This window comes from Tiliqua scincoides, chromosome 5 (genome assembly GCF_035046505.1).
Source record: "Tiliqua scincoides isolate rTilSci1 chromosome 5, rTilSci1.hap2, whole genome shotgun sequence".
Taxonomy (NCBI): domain Eukaryota; kingdom Metazoa; phylum Chordata; class Lepidosauria; order Squamata; family Scincidae; genus Tiliqua; species Tiliqua scincoides.
The window spans coordinates 14,673,924-14,692,815 of NC_089825.1; the positions used below are offsets into that span (position 1 = coordinate 14,673,924).

General features: G+C 47.5%; 1 protein-coding gene across 4 annotated transcripts in view; it reads left to right on the top strand.

The window, feature by feature from the left end:
- The first annotated feature begins 391 nt into the window (after positions 1–391).
- PARD3 (par-3 family cell polarity regulator) overlaps positions 392–18,892 on the top strand; it is a 647,691-nt gene continuing 629,190 nt past the window's right edge. For 3 of the 4 annotated variants that reach the window (XM_066627797.1, XM_066627794.1, XM_066627795.1), the window contains exon 1: positions 392–574. In XM_066627797.1, the coding sequence (XP_066483894.1) occupies positions 455–574 (120 nt within the window). In that variant the 5' untranslated portion in view covers positions 392–454. The remainder of the gene's footprint in view (positions 575–18,892) is intronic. The other variant, XM_066627796.1, reaches the window with a different exon arrangement.

Here is an 18,892-nt window from a genome sequence, read left to right on the forward strand (position 1 = left end):
GCACGGCCTCAGCGGGGAGCCTGCACGGCCCTTCCCCTGCAGCAGGAGTGAGTGAGCGAGGGAAGCAGGCAGAGCGCACGAGCGCCGCCAGGGTGCTTGCGCGCAGGAGGAGACGCCGAACAGGTGGCCAGAGCAGGCAGGCGCGCCAGGAAGGGAGCAGCCAGCCAGGCGCTGCGCTGCGCTGCGCTCTCCCCCTGCCCAGCATGTGAAGGGGCTCCGGGTGCTCCCTCTCCAGCCAGCCCAGCCCAGCGGCGGGACTCTGCCGACTTGGTCGCCGCAGGCTGAGCCTGCCGTCCCTCCCACCCTCCCTCCCAGTGTGGGGCTGGGCTCCCGCTCGGCGCTGCCGGCCAGTGGGAGGGCGAGCGGAGCGCAGGCTCGCGGGGCGCGGGGAAGCCTCCTGGCCGGCTGGCTGCTTGGCTGGCTGGCCGGCCGGCCACCGAGGGGGGCTTGGAGGATGAAAGTGACGGTGTGCTTCGGCAGGACGCGGGTGGTGGTGCCCTGCGGGGACGGCAGCATGAAAGTTCTCAGCCTGGTGGAGCAGGCGGTGACCAGGTACAGGAAGGCCATCGCCAAGGTGGGTGCGCGCGGGGCTCCGGGGGGGGGGGGGGCTGGGGCTGGAGGCGAGGGGCAGCAGCAGCAGCAGCTGGAGAGGGGGAGGAGAGGGCGCCTGGGATCAATATGGCGCTTCCTGGAAAGGGGAGGAGGCGGGCGGGGAGGCACGAAGTGGAGAGGCAGCGCTGGGGCGCGGGGCTGGCGGGGCCCCCCTCCCCGGGCCTTGGGGCTGCCCCCTGGCCGGGCGTGGGCACTGGAGGGGCAGGCGCTCGCCCAGCCTTTGGCGTGCCTCTTTCTGCCCCTTCCCTTCCCGACAGTAAACTTTCCAGTGTTGCTGGGCTGGTGGGACGTGCTGGCTGCGGGGGGAGGAGAGGCTCGTGGGGGTTGTGTGTGCAAACGGGGCGCCCTCCGGACCCGGGACGGAGCGTGGCTCCTGCCCTTTGTGCCGGGCGAGCGCAGGCTGCCTGGACAGACAGTTGCGGGGGGCTCAGGGCGCCTGCAACTCTTTGTTGCTCTGCCTGCGCCTGGCCAGTGCCCGGCCCCCCCCCCCACTTCCCCATCTCTACCCCCGGCCCCCGATCCCGCGTTTCCCCCCGACTTAGGCGAGAGGACGAGGGGGCAGCTGTTTGATCCCGTCCTGGGGATCTTCTCAAGGCTGCGAGGGCAGCCAGCCTGGGAAAGTGTCACTACTCCAGGGAAGGGGGCAGAGAGAGCCGCCTCCCCAGCCGCAGTTGTTGCACGGAGCAGTTGCAGCCCTTCATTGTCCAGCAGTTGTCCTGGAGGAAGTGGCATCGGTGGGGGTTTGCCTGCTGTCCCAAACCGAGGGAGGAAAACGCAGCTCCCCTTCCTTCTTGCATCGTGTCAGCTTCTCTCCCTCTCCAGGTCTGTGGTTGCTGTAGAGCCTGAAATCCAGCCCCAGGCTTTCCAGCTAGTCCAGGCCCAAGAGGAGAAAGCGAACACGCTACACAAGAAATCACAGTTGCCCTGCGCATAGGCCGGAATGGAGTTCTTGGGCAGAAAAGTCCTTTGACCTGTTCTAGTTGCTGAAAGTGTAACTGGGTTGCCAACGTGCAGACTGGGGCTCTGATCCTAGGCACACTTTCCTGGGAGGAAGCCCAACACAGCATGGTGGGGCTTACTTCTGAGTGGACCTGCGAAGGATTAGGGTGTAAATGTTCTCACTTTTTTTGCAATGAGAGATTTACCTGGTTGGGAAAAAAAAATTGCTCTGCCCTGGTTCTTATTGCGCAGGTCACATTTTGCAGAGTAATGCCAACATCCTCCTCCTCTGTCAGAAATGCTGTCAACATGCTTGACTGGTTACTGGAGGGGGGGGGTGGCCATTAGAGATGCATTAAGACACTCCAGTGATGGAAAACTCTTCCCCCCCCCCCCACATAGTGGCCTTTCTGAAACACAAGCAACTGGCGACTTGGGTGTTCATTTAAGTGTTGAGCATAATTAGAGCTTGCCTAGAATTGGAGCATTGGTGCTATTCCTCAGCATGCAACATCCTTTAGAGAAGATTGGCCCTTCTGCTTTCCACAAGCACCCTTGGCTTTTAGTGGGTTTTAAGAGGCTGGGGGTAATGCATATTTCTGATAAAGTACCTGGACAATACATGGCTATATTATGTAAAATATTGAATGCCTTGATCCAAGTTAACTAGGTATGAATCCCTCTTTCTTTAAAAACCAAACAAAAAGATCCTGAAATTCTTTTAACTTTCTTTTGGGCAGTGATTTGATTGCTGGTTGTAGTCTGGAATTTTTTACTTCTCAACTCTCGATGCTGCAGCGTGGGGGAATATTTTGGGGACTTAGTGGGTGTGGATTTGGAAATGAGAGCTTAACTAGTTTAAGGGAAGGTGATGTCTGGCTCAGGACAAGGCACTTTTGTCTTATGTTACCATTGTATTTTACAATGTTGCATTGAAAGCATAGCTATAAGCATGAAGTGCTGCTAGATTGTTGCTTTAAGGATAACCACAATGTGCTTATGTTGTAGTGGTCTTTGTCCTTTTTTGGGCGGGGGGAGTAAAATCTGAAGTGGAACCAAATAAGATAAAGTTGCATTTCTTAAAATGTGGGTTGGGACCTACTAGGTGGGTCGCGAGCCAATTTCAGGTGGGTCCCCATTCATTTCAATGTGTATTTTATTTTTAATCTATTAGACTTGATGCTACATGGTGACTGCATTTGGGAAAACGTTACAAATCTGGCTACTATGTGTATGTTTTTAACAATGATAGTCAGTGAGGCTTACTCCTGGGTGTGGATAGGACTGCAGCCTTTGGGGTGTTTGAGGAATTTTTTTTAAACAGATCAGCAACTTCTTGGGAAGGTTAGAAGGGTTTCTCTTTATTTAAAAACGACTTTTTTAACATTGTAAACTTTTAATTTACTTATTTAGTTAGATTTGATTTTGTTGTAAGGAGTGGGTATTAAAAATTATCCTGCTTGATGATGTCACTTCGAGCCATTACGTCATTTCCTGGCTAATGACCACTTCTGGGGTTTTTTCCAACAGATTGTCATTCTAAAAAGTGGGTCCTGGTGTTAAAAGTTTGAGTGTAAAAGTGTTATAGACAACAGTGCCACTGTATAAAGACTCTTATTTGAGAAATAGTCTGCTTCTGGAAGACAGAGGAATGCCTAGGGCTTAGAAATGAAATGTATATGCTTTTAAGAAAATATTTTCTCTACATCTTAAACTCTTCCCCAAGTGTAAGAAAAAATCCCTTGCTGTGGAGAAGAGAGCTGGTCACTAGTGAGAAGCAAACTCAGGGCCCAATCCTATCCAATTTGCCAGCACCAGTGCAGCCGCAATGCAGCCTCAGGGTAAGGGAACAAATGTTCCTGTACCTTGAGGAGGCTGCTGTGACTGCTTCCCCAACACAGGAAGCAGTGTATACCCCATTGGCACAGCAGCACTGGAAAATTGGATAGGATTGGGCCCTCAGTTGGCTAGCCATATCAGAGTGACTGGTAGGGAAGGCATGGTGGCTGCAGCCTGCAGGCTGGACAGAAGAGAACTGTGCAGTTCCTCTGACATGCTCAGCACTGTCTAAATCAAGTGGATGATGGTGCCCCTGTAGAATGGAGGTAGGCAACTAGCTGATGCTTGGTTTACATTGGGAACCACATGCTGTGCACATTAGAAGCTGGAGACCTGCAGCTGTCTTTTAAAGATTGGCTTTAGATAATTTGCATGATATTGAAAGATGTTTTGGTTGTCACTTCTGTTGCACATCTATGATGTTGTATCACTGAGGATCTTGGGCTCTGTTCTTTGTGTGGCGTTTTGATTTTTTTCAAGCAATACTTCTTGGCTTTCTTGACATTACAGCTAAGCCCCCTTTGGCCACTGTTTACCCTTACCTTTTCCCCCCAGAAGTGATTACCTCTCTTTGTAATATTGGTTACAACAACGTCTTGGTTACTTCTTTCTATCCTTGATATTTTATAGCAATCCTCATTTTTCTAGTGTATTCCCCTTTTTGAAAGAAGTGGTGCTTCCAAGATCCTTGCTTGAGGGGGTTGGAATGTCCAGTTATCCAGAGGTACGTTTCTCCAGGACTGCAGTTTTATCCTACAGTGTGTGCTTTTGAGACACATTGCAGACTGCTTTGAGATGCTGGGAATGGGGGAAAATGTCAGTCTTGCTAGAAGTACTGCCTAAAGGAGCTCCCTGGGTGCAGCCGTACCTTTCTGGTGAACTAGGGTAACTAACAGCCCAATCCTATGCCTGTCTACTCAGAAGTAAGTCCCATTAATGTCAGTGGGGCTTATTCCAAGGAAAGTGTGGATAGGATTGGGCTGTAAGTCAAAAACGCTTGGGAGAGTTTATGAAAGTTGAGAGGTGAGCTCAGAAATTTTGGGACTTGAAAAATGGAAGATTTATGCACCTCTTCATTTTTTATTTGGACACACTGCCATTATGCAGCAAGTCCTCTCTTAAAGTTGTTTCATTTAACATTGTTTCATTTTAAAGTTGGTCAGTGGTTCTCAATTTTCTGACCTCCATGTCCTCCACAGGCTACTGGAACCCACTTGCGGCTCATACTGGGCCTTTGATGCTCTACCTTGGCCTTGTCATCCCAAGAATGCCTTGCAAGTCTACAAGGCATTCTGGGGCATGACAATACTATTGAACCTGCCTACTGTAAAATTGCTTTCATTTCATTCAAGTTGTAGTTTCCAAGAACCAATCGACAACTTAGACTTGCTGTACTTTAAAGGTTTTGTCTTATGCTCAAGCTTATACATGAAGCTTAAGCTCAAACAACATGCTAAGTGAAATTCTGTGATCCTTTTGTTTGTGGATTTTGTCTGCCTGGGGCAGACTGTCTGAGAAGAAAACAGGCATACAGAGAGAGGCTACTTAATGCTTCCCTCTTCTGTCATTTTTGATCTTAAATTTCCCTCCCCAACTGCTCTTTCACCTGCAGGGGAAATCATGTTGAGTTCCCATAACTTCCCCCAGTTTCTTCTCTGGGGTGAAAAAGCAAACTTAGAAAGGATGGTTTTGAGGTGGAAAATTGGTGGAGGAGAAAAGGGTGACCAACCTCTCTCGGCTGCCATTTGTTCTTCTCAGATATTACTTGCTCAAGGCTGCTGGGTAATGGAAATGTGGTAGAAAGTATTGAAGAACCCTGCTTAATGTGTATACCATTTCCCCGAAAATAAGGCACTGTCTTATATATATTTTTTTTGGCTCAAAAATACACACTAGGTCTTATTTTCAGGGTAGGTCTTATCTTATTTTCTGGGGCTTACTCCCAGGAAAGTGTGGCTAGGATTGCAGCCTGTGAGCCTATGCATGTCTACTCAGCAGTAAGCCCATTATAGTCAGTGGGGCTTACTCCCCGGAAAGTGCGGCCAAGGTTGCAGCCTGAAGCTGCTACTCAGCATGCTGAGGAGAGCGGCCCTGCCAGCACCTCCAGAGAAGGAGAAGGACACAAAGGGGGAGGCGGAGAAGGGCCAAGTGCCTGCAGGGCTGCTCTGCTGGCAAGGAGGCCATGGGCGAGGAGAACGAGTCAGCCTCCTCTGGCCGGGCTGCGGGCAGAGGCGGGCACAGCTGTGGGCTGGCGGTGGTGGTGGCAGGAGCCTCCCTGCTGCCCCCAGCCTGGGCGGAGGAATGCAGGCGGCAGCGTTTGCATCTCCCCCATGACTAAGAGCAGTTGGGTGCCCTCCCGTGCTGCGTGCACTTACTGCGCTCCCCCCTCTACTCAGAAGTAAGCTGAGAAGTGGAGGTGCCTGTCGGGCGGAGATCACAACTAGGTCTTATATTTCAGCAATTCTCAAAAAACACACTAGGCCTTACTTTTGGGGTAGGTCTTATTTTTGGGGAAACATGGTAAGTTTTAGAAACATTTTAACTTAGTGCCACTTTTGTAAGTTTTTTTGCCATCATAACTGCAAGGAAACAAGAGAGGGAGATTTATTCTTCCAATCTGGAATTTTCAGGAGTCTACGAAGAACTCAAACAAAACGCTCTGTCTGAAGATGCACTTTGTGAAGGTATTGTTTCTGGTCCTTACTGTAGCAGTCCATTGGGCCTAGGAATGCAGGGTGCCCAGGTTAACGCTTGTGAATAACGGCTGCAGGAATGAAGACTCCAGTGTGTTAAAAGCCCATGGAGACTTGGTAGCAACGAAGCTCCTCAGAGTTCAGTGATTCTTGCTTCTGAGTTAACATGTTTTAGAGGCTGTGACTGCCCAGTGACAACCAGGCACCTGTTGGTTAGTTCTGCTCTTGTGGTAAAATCAGTCACTTTGATCTTCTTGCTGGCAGCCATGCTTACACTGTGAGTTTTATGGCAAAATATCAAATTTTCTGTTTTTGCAAATGGATAGTGAGAAGGGATTAGAGAAGTGGCTCATGGGACTCCCACTTGCTTCTTTTAAGGTGGAAAGAGCTTAGCTCCTCAAGCCGGAATTGTGATCAGATGTCTTGCTGTTTCCATGCCTAATATTATTTCAGACGTCATACTGCAGCGAACCTGAGTTTGCCACCCAGTGAATCCTCAACTGGGAGCAACTTTCAGTCCAGCCTGTTTGCAAAACTATGAACCTAGGCAGCTGCCTTATACTGAGTTGGAGCATCTGTCTAGTTCAATATTATCTCTACTGACTGGTAGTGGCTCTCCAGGGTTTCAAGGGCCTTTCCCACCTTGTGTGGAGCTTCCGAAGCATGAATCTGAGCAGATTTCAGCATTGAAGCAGATGCTTTGCCAGTGAGCCCACAGCCTCTTCTCATCAGGGTTTCTGAAAAAAAATGACCTGTTTGATACATTGGTTTGCAAACGTGTTTATAGCAGTGTTTCTTAAGCTGTGGGTTGGGACCAACTAGGTGGGTTGCGAGTCAATTTCAGGTGGGTCCCCATTCATTTCAATATTTTATTTTTAATATATTATGCTTGATGCTACCATGGTATGTGACTGCATTTGGGGAAATGTTACAGACCTGCACTTTTAACAAGCTACTATGTATATTCTTTTAACAGTGATAGTAAATGGGACTCCTGTGGGACTCACTTACACAGCAGTAGGATTGCAGCCTAGGATTGTTAAAAATTTTCCTGCTTGATGATGTCACTTTCAATCATGACATCACTTGCGATGGGTCCTGAAAGATTCTCATTCTAAAAAGTGGGTTCTGGTGCTAAAAGTTTGAGAACCACTGGTTTATAGTGTTCAGACTCTGCATGCTTAAGTAATATCCCCCCCCCCCCATTTCAAGATAACAATGTCTGGAGAGCTCTGTTGACACACACCAAGAAGACCCTCTTCCTGTTGGCTTTGCATATGTGGGGAAAGTTTAATGAGAGGTTGCATTCAAATAATTCCCTAACAGTATACAGACCTGCCTGAGAGTTGGTGTCCATGCCTCCCTGAATTATCCCAGAGTTGCTTTGATGGAGATGGTTGGGATAATTAATTTCTTTTTAAATTGTGCCGTATTATAAAAACAGACTGTAGATGCCTCTCCGGGGCCTTCTGTGGTTGTACATCAGAAGTGTATCACTGTTTCCACTGAGACCATTAAGTTATTATAGTGAAGAGACTTATCAAAGTGCTTCCCCAATTACATAGAGATGCCTCTTGTGGAATGTTTTGAGGACAATGCTACCATGTGTAAGGAAGTGGAATGGGTAGAGGTGTAATGGTGAATGCTTTATGATCTCTCCCTCATCTTTTGCCCTGAAAGTTTGATGGCATGTTTGAAGGGAGGTGGGAGAAACTGAAATAACGACCCTTTAGAAGGAACTATTCCTTAAATAGTGAATCCATGTCCTCTTGTGCCGGGATAAACAAGATGTGATTATGGCCACTAGCTTGGATGGCTTTAAAGGGGGTTTGGGCAAATTCATGGAGGACAAGCCTTTAAGTGTCTACTAGTCATGATGATTACGTGATACCACCAGGTTCAGCAGCAGTAATAATAATAAATAATAATAACAGTATTTATATACCGCTTTTCAACAAAAGTTCACAAAGAGGTTTACAGAGAAAAATCCAGTAGCTAATGGCTCCCTGTCCCAAAAGGGCTCACAATCTAAAAAATGCAAAACACCAGAGGACAGCCACTAGAAAAGACACTGCTGGGGTGAGGAGGGCCAGTTACTCTCCCCCTGCTAAATAAAAGAGGAGCACCCACTTGAAAAAGTGCCTCTTACCCAATTAGCAAGGGTAATTCAGTAGAACTCTGAATACCAGCAGCTGGAGAGAAATAAAGCTTTTTTCTACTGCTTGTGGGCATCTCAAAGGTTGGCTGTTGTGGGAAGCAGGGATGCTGAATTAGATGGGCATTTGACCAGATACTGCAAGATTTTTCTTATGCTATGGCAAACTTGGCTACGGGACAGAACTATGAATTGGGTCTTTCCCGGTTTGAAACTTGCTGTGCCATGAACCCATTAGATGGACCTGGGCGATCTGCTGCCCCTCCATCCCCAGCTGTGATATGGGGATTAGATATCTTTACTTTGCAGAGTCATTGTGAGGATAACATCAAGTGAATACATGCAGAGCAGACTGCACAGTGCTGTACAAGATGCCAATTGAAAGGGCTGTTGGCATTTTTTAAACTGTTAAAATAGCAATACTTTTTGGATGTTTTGTTGACAGTTTTTGCTAACTACTTATGTTTGGACACTTAGCTTTTTAAACACTCATGCTGTCCAGTTTGTTGCCTTGAACTGCTGGGCATCTAGTGAAGGTTTATTCAGAGAACTGGCATTTGCACTATGCTGTAATGACTGTGTCAAGAAAACTGTTTTCATTTTTTATTTTATCTTTTATTTTTGGCCCTTGTAACAGTACAGTCAATTCTCGTTAGGTTCCTGGAAAACCTAGGGGATACAGAATTCAGATACTGAACTTATGGGGAAAATGGGATTAAGGAGGGGAAAAGGGGACTCTCTTCACCATACACTTTATGAACCGGAATCTTGAAGTTTGCGGGGCTGGGTGGTTGCAAGGGCTTATCAACATCTCCAATATCTGATGCTTCCTCCTCCCTTGAAGGTTGCTGGCCCAACAACAAGATCTCAAAGTTCAGCAATGGGGAAGGTGTTGCTTCACCATGTACCACATTGTGTCTGGCTGCAAACTGAGGGCGGATACTGGCCCATGGTCTGACTTTTTCAATGAAGGCAACTCTGTCCTTGAATGGCTGGACGAACTGGACATTTGATCTAGTCTAATTGATATATAAGTCCATGTATTATAAGCCATACACTAAATAAATAAACTTCTCCTTCATCTGTGTCTTGGCTCCTTCCCTGGGCTTACCCAACCCCAGAGCAGCCCTCAGGTACCTTTCCAGAGACTGCTCATCATTGGCCTCTCATCATCGCCATGGTTGTGAAGGTTCAACCTAGAATCCTTGAGACGGTGCCCAAGATGGTGGGGCAAGTCTGGAAGGGGACACAAATGTGTCCGACGATTTTCCACAGCCCAATACCAATGCCAGTTTGATGCAGAAAATTGACCCAATCGAGACAACTTTTTAAAAAAGAGTATGATTGGCTGGATGCAATTACTGCAATCATATGGCCTTCCCTTTGGCCATATACTGTATAGGCATCTTTTCCTCTTCCCTCTGCCTGGCACCAGCATTAACCTTCTGCTCCTGAGAAAGCCGCTGTCTCTTCTCCTGCCTGCCTGCCTGCTCATAGCTGCTCCAAGAGCCCCTGCTCCAAGTTCACCAGCACAGTATTTGCAGATAAGGAGAACAGAGTCACAGTTAACAAAATGTAGGTGGCAATTCTGCTCACAAATAAGCTAGTTCTTGAAAAGGAATACGCGTATGAAGAGAACTGACTATAGGTGATTGGTTAATAAACAGTTTCACCGATTTTATTTACTGCTCCAGAACTCCTTTTTGGGCCATCTACATGGTTCCTCCTTTTAAAACCCAAATTTTCCTAACCTTTTTGTTTCTCAGTCCTTACATTCACTTCATTCTTGTCATTTTTTATTTCTTCACCTCTTCTTCTTCTGCTGTTGTCCCACCCTTTTTTGAAATTTACATGGTATGACCCTTAGGGAGCAATCCTAGCCAACTTTCGAGCACTGACTTAGCTGCAATGCAGCCCCAAGGTGAGGTCACAAACATGCCCTTATCTTGAGGAGGCCCCCTTGACTGCCTCCCCACTGCGGGATGCAATGCATGCCACCTTGGCACAGCTATGTCACTGCTAGAAAGTTGGTTAGGATTGTGCCTTAGTGTGTGATTATTATTATTATTTTTGCTTAGGTTGTTTTGTGAAGTGGCATACACTTTCTACTGATGCAACTCTATAAGTAATGATGATTATAAAATATTTTCCTCATTACTGGGAAAAAAAACAACACATTTTAACTCCATAAAGCTAGCAGCAATTGTTTTTTAGGTGTGACCTTGTGAGATGAGCAGCCAGCCCACAGAACCACAGCAGTTAGTGTGGGGTTAATTTTGGCAGGCATATGGCTCTTTCAGGGGTGGAGCATCAGAATCCAGCTGTACCCAGTCAAGACTGGGCTCCAGGGGTAAGGACCTTTAAGGACATGAGACTACTGAGAGGAAGGGGATAATTCTGGAAGGAAGGAAGAAAGAGAGTGGATGGGTTTTCCAGGCTGAAATAACCCACTGCATAGGATGCATTGGGGGGGGGGTGCTGATTTGTGAAAAGTTCCAAACCATAGCATCAGCATAAGCTTGTGCAGGAGTTAGAGAGCAAGGGGAGGAAGATGCATCTTTCTGTCACCACCCTGACAGCCCAATAGAGCAGTATTTCTCAAATTGTGGGTCTGGACTCACCAGGTGGGTCACAAACCAATTTAAGGTGGGTCCCCATTCATTTCAATATTTTATTTTTAGTATGTTAGACTTGATGCTACCATGGAATGTGACTGCATCTGGGCAAATGTTACAGACATATACTTTTAACAAGCTACTTTGTATAATCTTTTAACAATGATTGTCAGTGGGACTTACGCCTGGGTGTGTGTGGGTAGGACTGTAGCCTTGGATTGTTAAAAATTTTCCTGATTGATGATGTCACTTCTGGTCATGACATCACTTCCAGTGGGTCCTGACAGATTCTCATTCTAAACAGTGGGTCCTGGTGCTCAATGCGTGAGAACCACTGTAATAGAGTGACTGTTTTGTGTTGTTGTTGTTGTTGTGGTTGTGGTTGTGGTTGTTGTTATTATTATGAGTATTTATATACCGCTTTTCAACTAAAAGTTCACAAAGCGGTTTACAGAGAAAAATCAAATAACTAAATGGCTCCCTGTCCCAAAAGGGCTCACAGTCTAAAAAGATGCCAGGGAATACCAGCAGACAGCCACTAGAACAGACAGTGCTGGGGTGAGGTGGGCCAGTTACTCTCCCCCTGCTAAAAAAAAAGGAGCACCCACTTGAAAAAGTGCCTCTTACCCAATTAGCAGGGGTTCTTGCTGTAGCAGCACGTCCCCAATGAGCAGGTGATCAAAACTATCTGTCTGAGTCTTTTCTCTGTAATTTCTCTGTAATCTAAGGGAACTATGAACCCCTTCAAAATAGAACTTCATACTTAGGACTAAAACGACTGACATGAGCATGGTCTGGAGAAGGTGCTGAAATGCTTCAGTGTCAGGAAGCAGTCTGTAGACAGTCGGTTGATCAAGCATGTGAGATTGTTTTGATGCTGCCTTTCTTTTTCGGCATGCCCATATGACACTTGTCTTTGGCCAGTTTAAATAACAAAGCTGTCCTCTCAGATGCCAGTATTACCTTATAGGAAACTGTGTTTTGGATTAAGCCAAGTAAAATGTGAATGACGTCTTTTGTTGCTGTTGGAATGGGACCATAATGTTAGGAAAATGAAAAGTTAATTATGCGACTGCAGACAAAACTTGCTATAAAAAAAGCAGAGTTAAGAAAACATGTATGACTACATCTATCTCTTTGCTTTGTCTGTCATATTTTATAATAATGAAGGGATTGAAACATGCCCCTTCCAGTGCTTTTTAAATTGTGGACCCACACTCCTACGAGTGGAAATTTCCTTTCAATTCAGGATTGTCAGTAAGGCCTTATATGTGGACAAGCGTTAGAACACTTGTGGCATAACATCAAAGGCCAATCCTATGTATATGTGAACTTGGAAGCAGAGAAGTGCAAGCAGAGTTCTGTTCATGGAATGGGACTTCCTTTTCCCTTTCTTCGTCCTACATCCCCCACCCCCAATGCATTTTTGAGGGTTGGGAAACCCTCTAGAACAGCACAGGGTAGGACATGGAGGCTGAAGTGGAAGGGAGTAAAAACCAAGGGGTTGGATTGCTTCTTAGCAGAAGTGCCAAGGCACATTTGGATCCAACCGAATGTGTATTAGGATTTGGGGTGTTTGTGTGTATGTTGTCGAACTGTTCCCATTGTAGACCTACTCTAAGAGTTAGTCCTGCCCTCACATGTTTCCAGTTTAGCTACATGAACACAAAACTATATATGCCTCACATCATTTCTAGGCACACCTATCTAAGTGATGCACCCAATCGTTCGGGGTGCATATAAAATGTTAGCTTGAGACAGAATTACTAAAGCCTCAGGGCTAGTGATTTTGCAGCCTTATTGAGTCACAGTGGTGACAGCTGTAGCTAGTAGGATGCCAGTAACATGCTTACCAGCTAAATGAAACTGCTTTAGTTAGAGATGACAGCCTGTGTTTGAGTTACAAATATGTAGCAGGTAGGAAAACCTAACAGGGAAAACAGACAGCACAAGTAGTTGTGTTGCCCTTCAAGATGACACAAGATTCTGTTTTGTTGAAGCAGACATTGGAGCAAAGCTTTGATGGGAAAGGGATCACCTTGTTGACTTCAGTGAAGAGATGTCTTCAGTGGAGAGGCTTGATGGTTGTTTTGGTGTATTCCAAATGTTTTGTCAGAGTATTTGCCACAGTTTGAGTAGTTGTTGTCTATATCCATTTGTTGATTGGCCTGCTTGGAGCTGCAGTCATCTGTACCCTTTCCCACTAGAGCAGGGATGCCCAAACCCTGGCCCTGGGGCCACTTGCAGCCCTCGAGGACTCCCAATCCGGCCCTGGCCCTGGCCCAATGAGCCTCTGGCCCACCCGCGACTTGCTGGAGCCCATGCTGGCCTGATGCAACCACTCTCAGCGTGACAACCAACTGTTCAACCTCTTGTGTGAGCTGTGGGACAAGGGCTCCCTTCACTACTTGCTTTTTCACATCTGATGCAGCAGCAAAGAAAAGACTGGCCTTGCTTTGTGCAAGGCCTTTTATAGGCCTTGAGCTATTGCAATACCTTCATTCATTCATATAATAATAATAATAATAATAATACATGTATTTATATACCGCCTTTCTTGGTCGTCAGATTTCTCCTCAGACTTTATTCAAGGTGGTTTACATGGGCAGGCCGTTCTAAATCCCCATAGGGATTTTTACAATCGAAGAAACATTCTATCTTTCAAGAACCACAACATTTCAAATGGATCTTTTTGATCTGGTATCAAAGACGCTTCTTCGCTCACACCAAAGAGCAGGTGGAATAACTTGGCTCAGCTTGTCAGCTACTTCAAGGTCTCACCATTCATGGTGCCGGTGGCCTCGAACTGGCGACCTGCAGATGTTATCTTCAGGCAAACAGAGGCCTACAAGTTCCATCTCTAATATATTCAAATTTAAAATTTAAATTAATTCTTTTTGTTTTCCTGGCCCCTGACACTGTCAGAGAGATGATGTGACCCTCCTGCCAAAAAGTTTGGACACCCCTGCAGTAGAGCTTGGCAGCAAATGGCAAAAGTGAAAGGAGGGGGTGGAGCATGTGAACATAGCTGTAAGAGAGGAAAGCCTGATCTCCAAGGGACTGTGCTATCCTTGCCTTTCAGTGGTGCAAGAGGGAAATGCAACAAAATCCTTCCCAGCATTGGCATAGCTGTGCCAATGGGTGGCACTCATGGAGGCCTCCTCAAAGTAAGGGAATGTTTGTTGCCTTCCCTTGGAGCTGCATTGCCCTTATGTTGGTGCTAGAAAGTGGGTTAGGATTGCGCCTGAAATGGTGCATCTCTCCAGTCCAAATCCCCAGCTGGCTTAAGCAGGTCAGCTCCTCCGCACTCTGAGTTCCGTTGTTGTTGTTTTGTTTTCCAAATGGCACCTCAGTGATCCATGGCTTCAGCAGACAATTGAACAGCGTAATCAGTCCTCATTACGCTGTGTTTGTTTTTTTTCAAGTTACAAACTCGTGGAGTTTTGTATATGCAGGGTGAGGTCTCTCTAGATATGAAAACTACTACTTTGTCTGAAGGTGACCCTGTTTCAGTAAGTGCGTGACACTAGCTAGGTAGGGATCCATGCCATCACCCCATGCTAACCGAAGCCCTGTTCTCATGACATAGTCTGGACCTCAAAATGTATTAGTTGGCAACCTTCAGTCTCGTATGGTATCGCGCTCTGAATGGTGGTTCTGGAACAGCGTCTAGTGTGGCTGAAAAGGCCGATTCGGGAGTGACAATCCCTTCCACACTGGGAGCAAGTGCAGTCTGTCCCTGGTCTGTCTCCCTGGCTACGGGCCTTCCTTCTTTGTCTCTTTGATCACAGTGTGAACTACAGAAGCACATTTGGAGTCTTGTTGTGACTAGTGTGTAGCTTGACCCTTGTACTTTAAGAATCATACCTTTCACTGTTATAGGTTTCCCAAGAGGAAAAAGCTAAGATATGAGAACCTAGCATGAAGTCCAAGTGATATATGCAATGAACTCTCGATTTAACAGACCTCAGCATCAATGGATGCTTTCTGCTTCATTAAATACTAGTTATACAGGTGCAGCCTATTTATCCACAGATTTTTTATCTTCGGATTTGTCTCAACGAGAATGGGGTGGGGGTACTGAAAGTCACACACACCTTTACCTCCTTTGCCCTGGCAGCCCTGTTTCCAGGCAGCCCAAAACACTGCAAAAAGGCTCCGCCTCGCCCAGGCAGGGAAATAGCCCCGGAAGAGGTTTCCCTTCCAAGGAACAGTAACATTCCTGGAGCTCCTGAGCCTGCAAAGAGGCTGAGGAGGGGAAGGGGGAGGGGCGGAAAACCTCTGTAGCCAGAACACGTGCAGCAAGGTGGAGCTTACTCTCTCACACTCACACACACACAGGGGCAGGTGTGGTAGCAACAGAGGGGATTGCTTTATAAAACGCAGGGAGTTGTCAGATTCTAAGGAGGGGTTTGAGGGTCCTCTGGCCAAAAAGGGGTTCAAACTCACCCTGTTGCAGGTCCCTGGGGTGAGGCTGAGTGGCCTCAGGTTCAAAAAGGGGGGGAGTTAGATCCACTCGGGTCCCCCTCTTTGGCTTCTTAGGTAGCCTGGGTCTCAAGGGCATGCAGCCTTCCTCCTGCCTGTTAGCCTTGCCTGGCTTCCTCCTCCTCATTGGCCTCCCCAGCCTTTATGGAGTTCCCGGCTCCAGCCCTCTCACCCAGTCAGCCTGGGCACCTGGTCCTGGAGCCAACCCTGCCTTGCTGTCTGAGTCAGTGGGAGGCTTGCTCACCAGCTGAGCGGCTCTTCACTCCCCGGCCTGCCTCTTGCTCCTCCTCCCTGCCTGTCTCCCTGCTCCTGGCTGAGCCCCCCCGTGGGGCGAGAAGACCCAGTGGCATCCACGGGGGGAGGTGCCCTTGCTGGGGGCACTGCTTGCGGGCCAGCGTGCTTCCCCACTCCTCTGCTGTGCTTCCTCCCCCACCGGACCCAGCCGCGGGGCTCCCTTCCCTGCCTCTCAGACGACCGCAGCGAGGTGCGGCCATTGCCAGAGCCACGCTGCCTGCATCGCTGTGGGCAGGGGGCTGGGCGCCTCCCAGGGGGTTGCTCTTCCCCCCGCCCTGGCTCCCCACAGTGCCTGGTCATCTGCGGGGGTTGCCGGGGGTTTGAGCCCACTGCCGCCCGGGGCTCTTCCCCATCCGTCCCCCGGCACCCTTGCACTTTAGGGAGGAGTGCCTCACTGGGGGCTGCTTCTCCTCCCAATCACAGCTCCCTGGCAGCCTGCAGGGTCGACTGGTGGGGTCTGCCCTCAGCCTCCCCTGGCCCTCCCCCGCCTGTCCTCCGCCCCCCTCGCACCTCCAGGTAAGGCAGGGGTTGGCCAGGCAGCGAGCCCCTGACAGGAGTGTTTGCCGAATTCCCCCCCATGGTGCAGGCTATCACCGACACAAGCAAGCCTTCCTACCAAGCAAAGTACATATAAGTTTTAGCCTACAATCCTCTCTGCACTTTCCTGGGAGTAAGCCCCATTGACTACAATGGGGTTTACTTCTGATTAGAAACACATGGAGGGCTGGACTCTTAAAAGATCAGCGTCCCAACTGTGAACATAAGAACAGAAGCCGGGCATCTGGCAATGGGAGGGCTGAGTACGGAGCGGAGGGGATTGATAACAGCTGCCTTAGTCATGCGCTCCTCCATTGATTTCAGTGTCTTTGGATTTAATGGGCTTTCAGCATTAATGGACACCTCTTTCCCCAGTCAGTCTGTTAAATCAAAAGTTCACTGTAATTTTTTCCCAGCTGTCATGGTTATTAAGTCTGAACGTAAAGCAATTTCAAGGACTGTGTTCTATAGCGAGTACCTACAATTCCGAATAATCTCTAACTGTAGCATCTGGACATTTTTGTGGCTATGCTATGTTTTAATGTAGTGTATCCAAATTAAGTAAATAAGCTCTTGCTTCCCAGCTCTTGATGAGCATCAGGAGTGGGGTTCTCGGTGTTCAACTAATTTCTCACACCAGTTATAAGACAATGCTTTGAAAGTTACATTTGCACTGCTTGGTTGGCAACCTTCAGTCTTGAAAGAATATGGAATAAGCCTACAGCACCCGGTATTCCCAGGCGGTCTCCCATCCAAGTACTAACCAGGCCTGATACTGCTTAGCTTCCAAGATCAGATAAGATCAGGCATCTGCAGAGTAACAGTTTGCACTGCTTACTTCTTCATATCGTAAGCAATATGTACAGGCTTTCAGGTGTCAGTGCTAGAAGTTGCTTTTTGGCAAGGATTGAAATTCAGGTAAATATAATCCTCCTTTATTTTCTTTCTAACTGCTACTCAGATAAATACCTTGTTAAATCACCTCAGGTTGCCTTTGTTTGCCAAGGCAGGGCTTTGTCCTGTTGTGGGAGTCTTTGCATGCTGGCACATCTGTCAGTGGCTTTGTATATTGTCCTTCACAGCATAAAAGCATGTGAATTCCATCTATGTTGATTCAACGTGCAGTTCTGGTACTTGTGTAACTGGTTTTCAGCTATGTGGGAAATGAGGCATTTTTGAATTAGGCATAAGAACATAAGAACAGCCCCACTGGATCAGGCCATAGGCCCATCTAGTCCAGCTTCCTGTATCTCACAGCGGCCCACCAAATGCCCCAAGGAGCATACCAGATAACAAGAGACCTCATCCTGGTGCCCTTCCTTGCATCTGGCATTCTGACATAGCCTATTTCTAAAATCAGGAGGTTGCACATACACATCATGGCTTGTAACCCATAATGGATTTTTCCTCCAGAAACTTGTCCAATCCTCTTTTAAAGGCGTCCAGGCCAGTCGCCATCACCACATCCTGTGGCAAAGAGTTCCACAGACCAACACATGCTGAGTAAAGAAATATTTTCTTTTGTCTGTTCTAACTCTCCCAACACTCAATTTTAGTGGATGTCCCCTGGTTCTGGTGTTATGTGAGAGTGTAAAGAGCATCTCCCTATCCACTCTGTCCATCCCCTGCATAATTTTGCATGTCTCAATCATGTCCCCCCTCAGGCGTCTCTTTTCTAGGTTGAAGAGGCCCAAACGCCTTAGCCTTTCCTCATAAGGAAGGTGCCCCAGCCCAGTAATCATTTTAGTCGCTCTCTTTTGCACCTTTTCCATTTCTACTATGTCTTTTTTGACAGGCCTGCTTTAAGGACTTAAAAGTGCAAAATTTGTAAAGTGTTTTGCATCCTGGTAATTCTGATAATGAAAGCTAGTACAGTAGTTCTTTAGTATCCATTTCGGACCCACCACTGATGCTGAAATTTTCAGACACTGGGATCTGCATTAAAAACATTTTAAAAGGTAAAGAAGTTTTTAAAAGTGTTCCTTACCCTAGCACTGGAAACCATGCTGGCTGCATGGCAGTCCCTGGTGCTCTCAAAAGCTACTTCTTGGTTATGTCCTCCCTTGGCCCTTGTGCAAATCAGAATGGATTGTGGAAGTGTTTCCTAAACACTTCCGCAATCCATTTTGGGGTGAGCCACGGTCAAGGGAGGGGGTCACAGGCCTTGGCGTGACCTGGAAGTGGGTTCTGGGGGCATCAAGGACTTCCCTTGTCCTTGATGCCTAAACTGAAGATTAGGGGTATTGTGGAATAAACGTTAAATATTTATAGGCTGAATATGGCCAGAGGCTTTCTGATGTAGAGTGGTCATGATGCTGACACTCTTTTGCTCAGAATAGCCAGTTTATTCAATCCTTTAATGTGACAATATGGGTGTAGATTGTCATGAAGTGAGCATCAGCCCTGAATGAAGACTGTTATCTGCTTTACTATTCACTTGGATTATGGTTAAAGGTACTGTAGCAAAATCTAAGTGAGGGGCAGCCCAATCCTGAGCTGCCCGGAGCGGCAGGACCCGGTGGTGCCACGGAGGGCTCCTGCTGGATCCAGCGCCTCCTGCGGGAGGCTCCTCAGAAGAAAGGGATGTTCATCCCCTTCCCCTGAGTAAGGGAAGCAGCCCCACAATGGGGCTACTCACTTTAGCGGTGACTGTTCGGTCGCCGCTAAAGTGAAGGTGCTCGTGTAGGGTGAGCAGCCCTGCCAGAGTGCCCTGGATCCTGCGG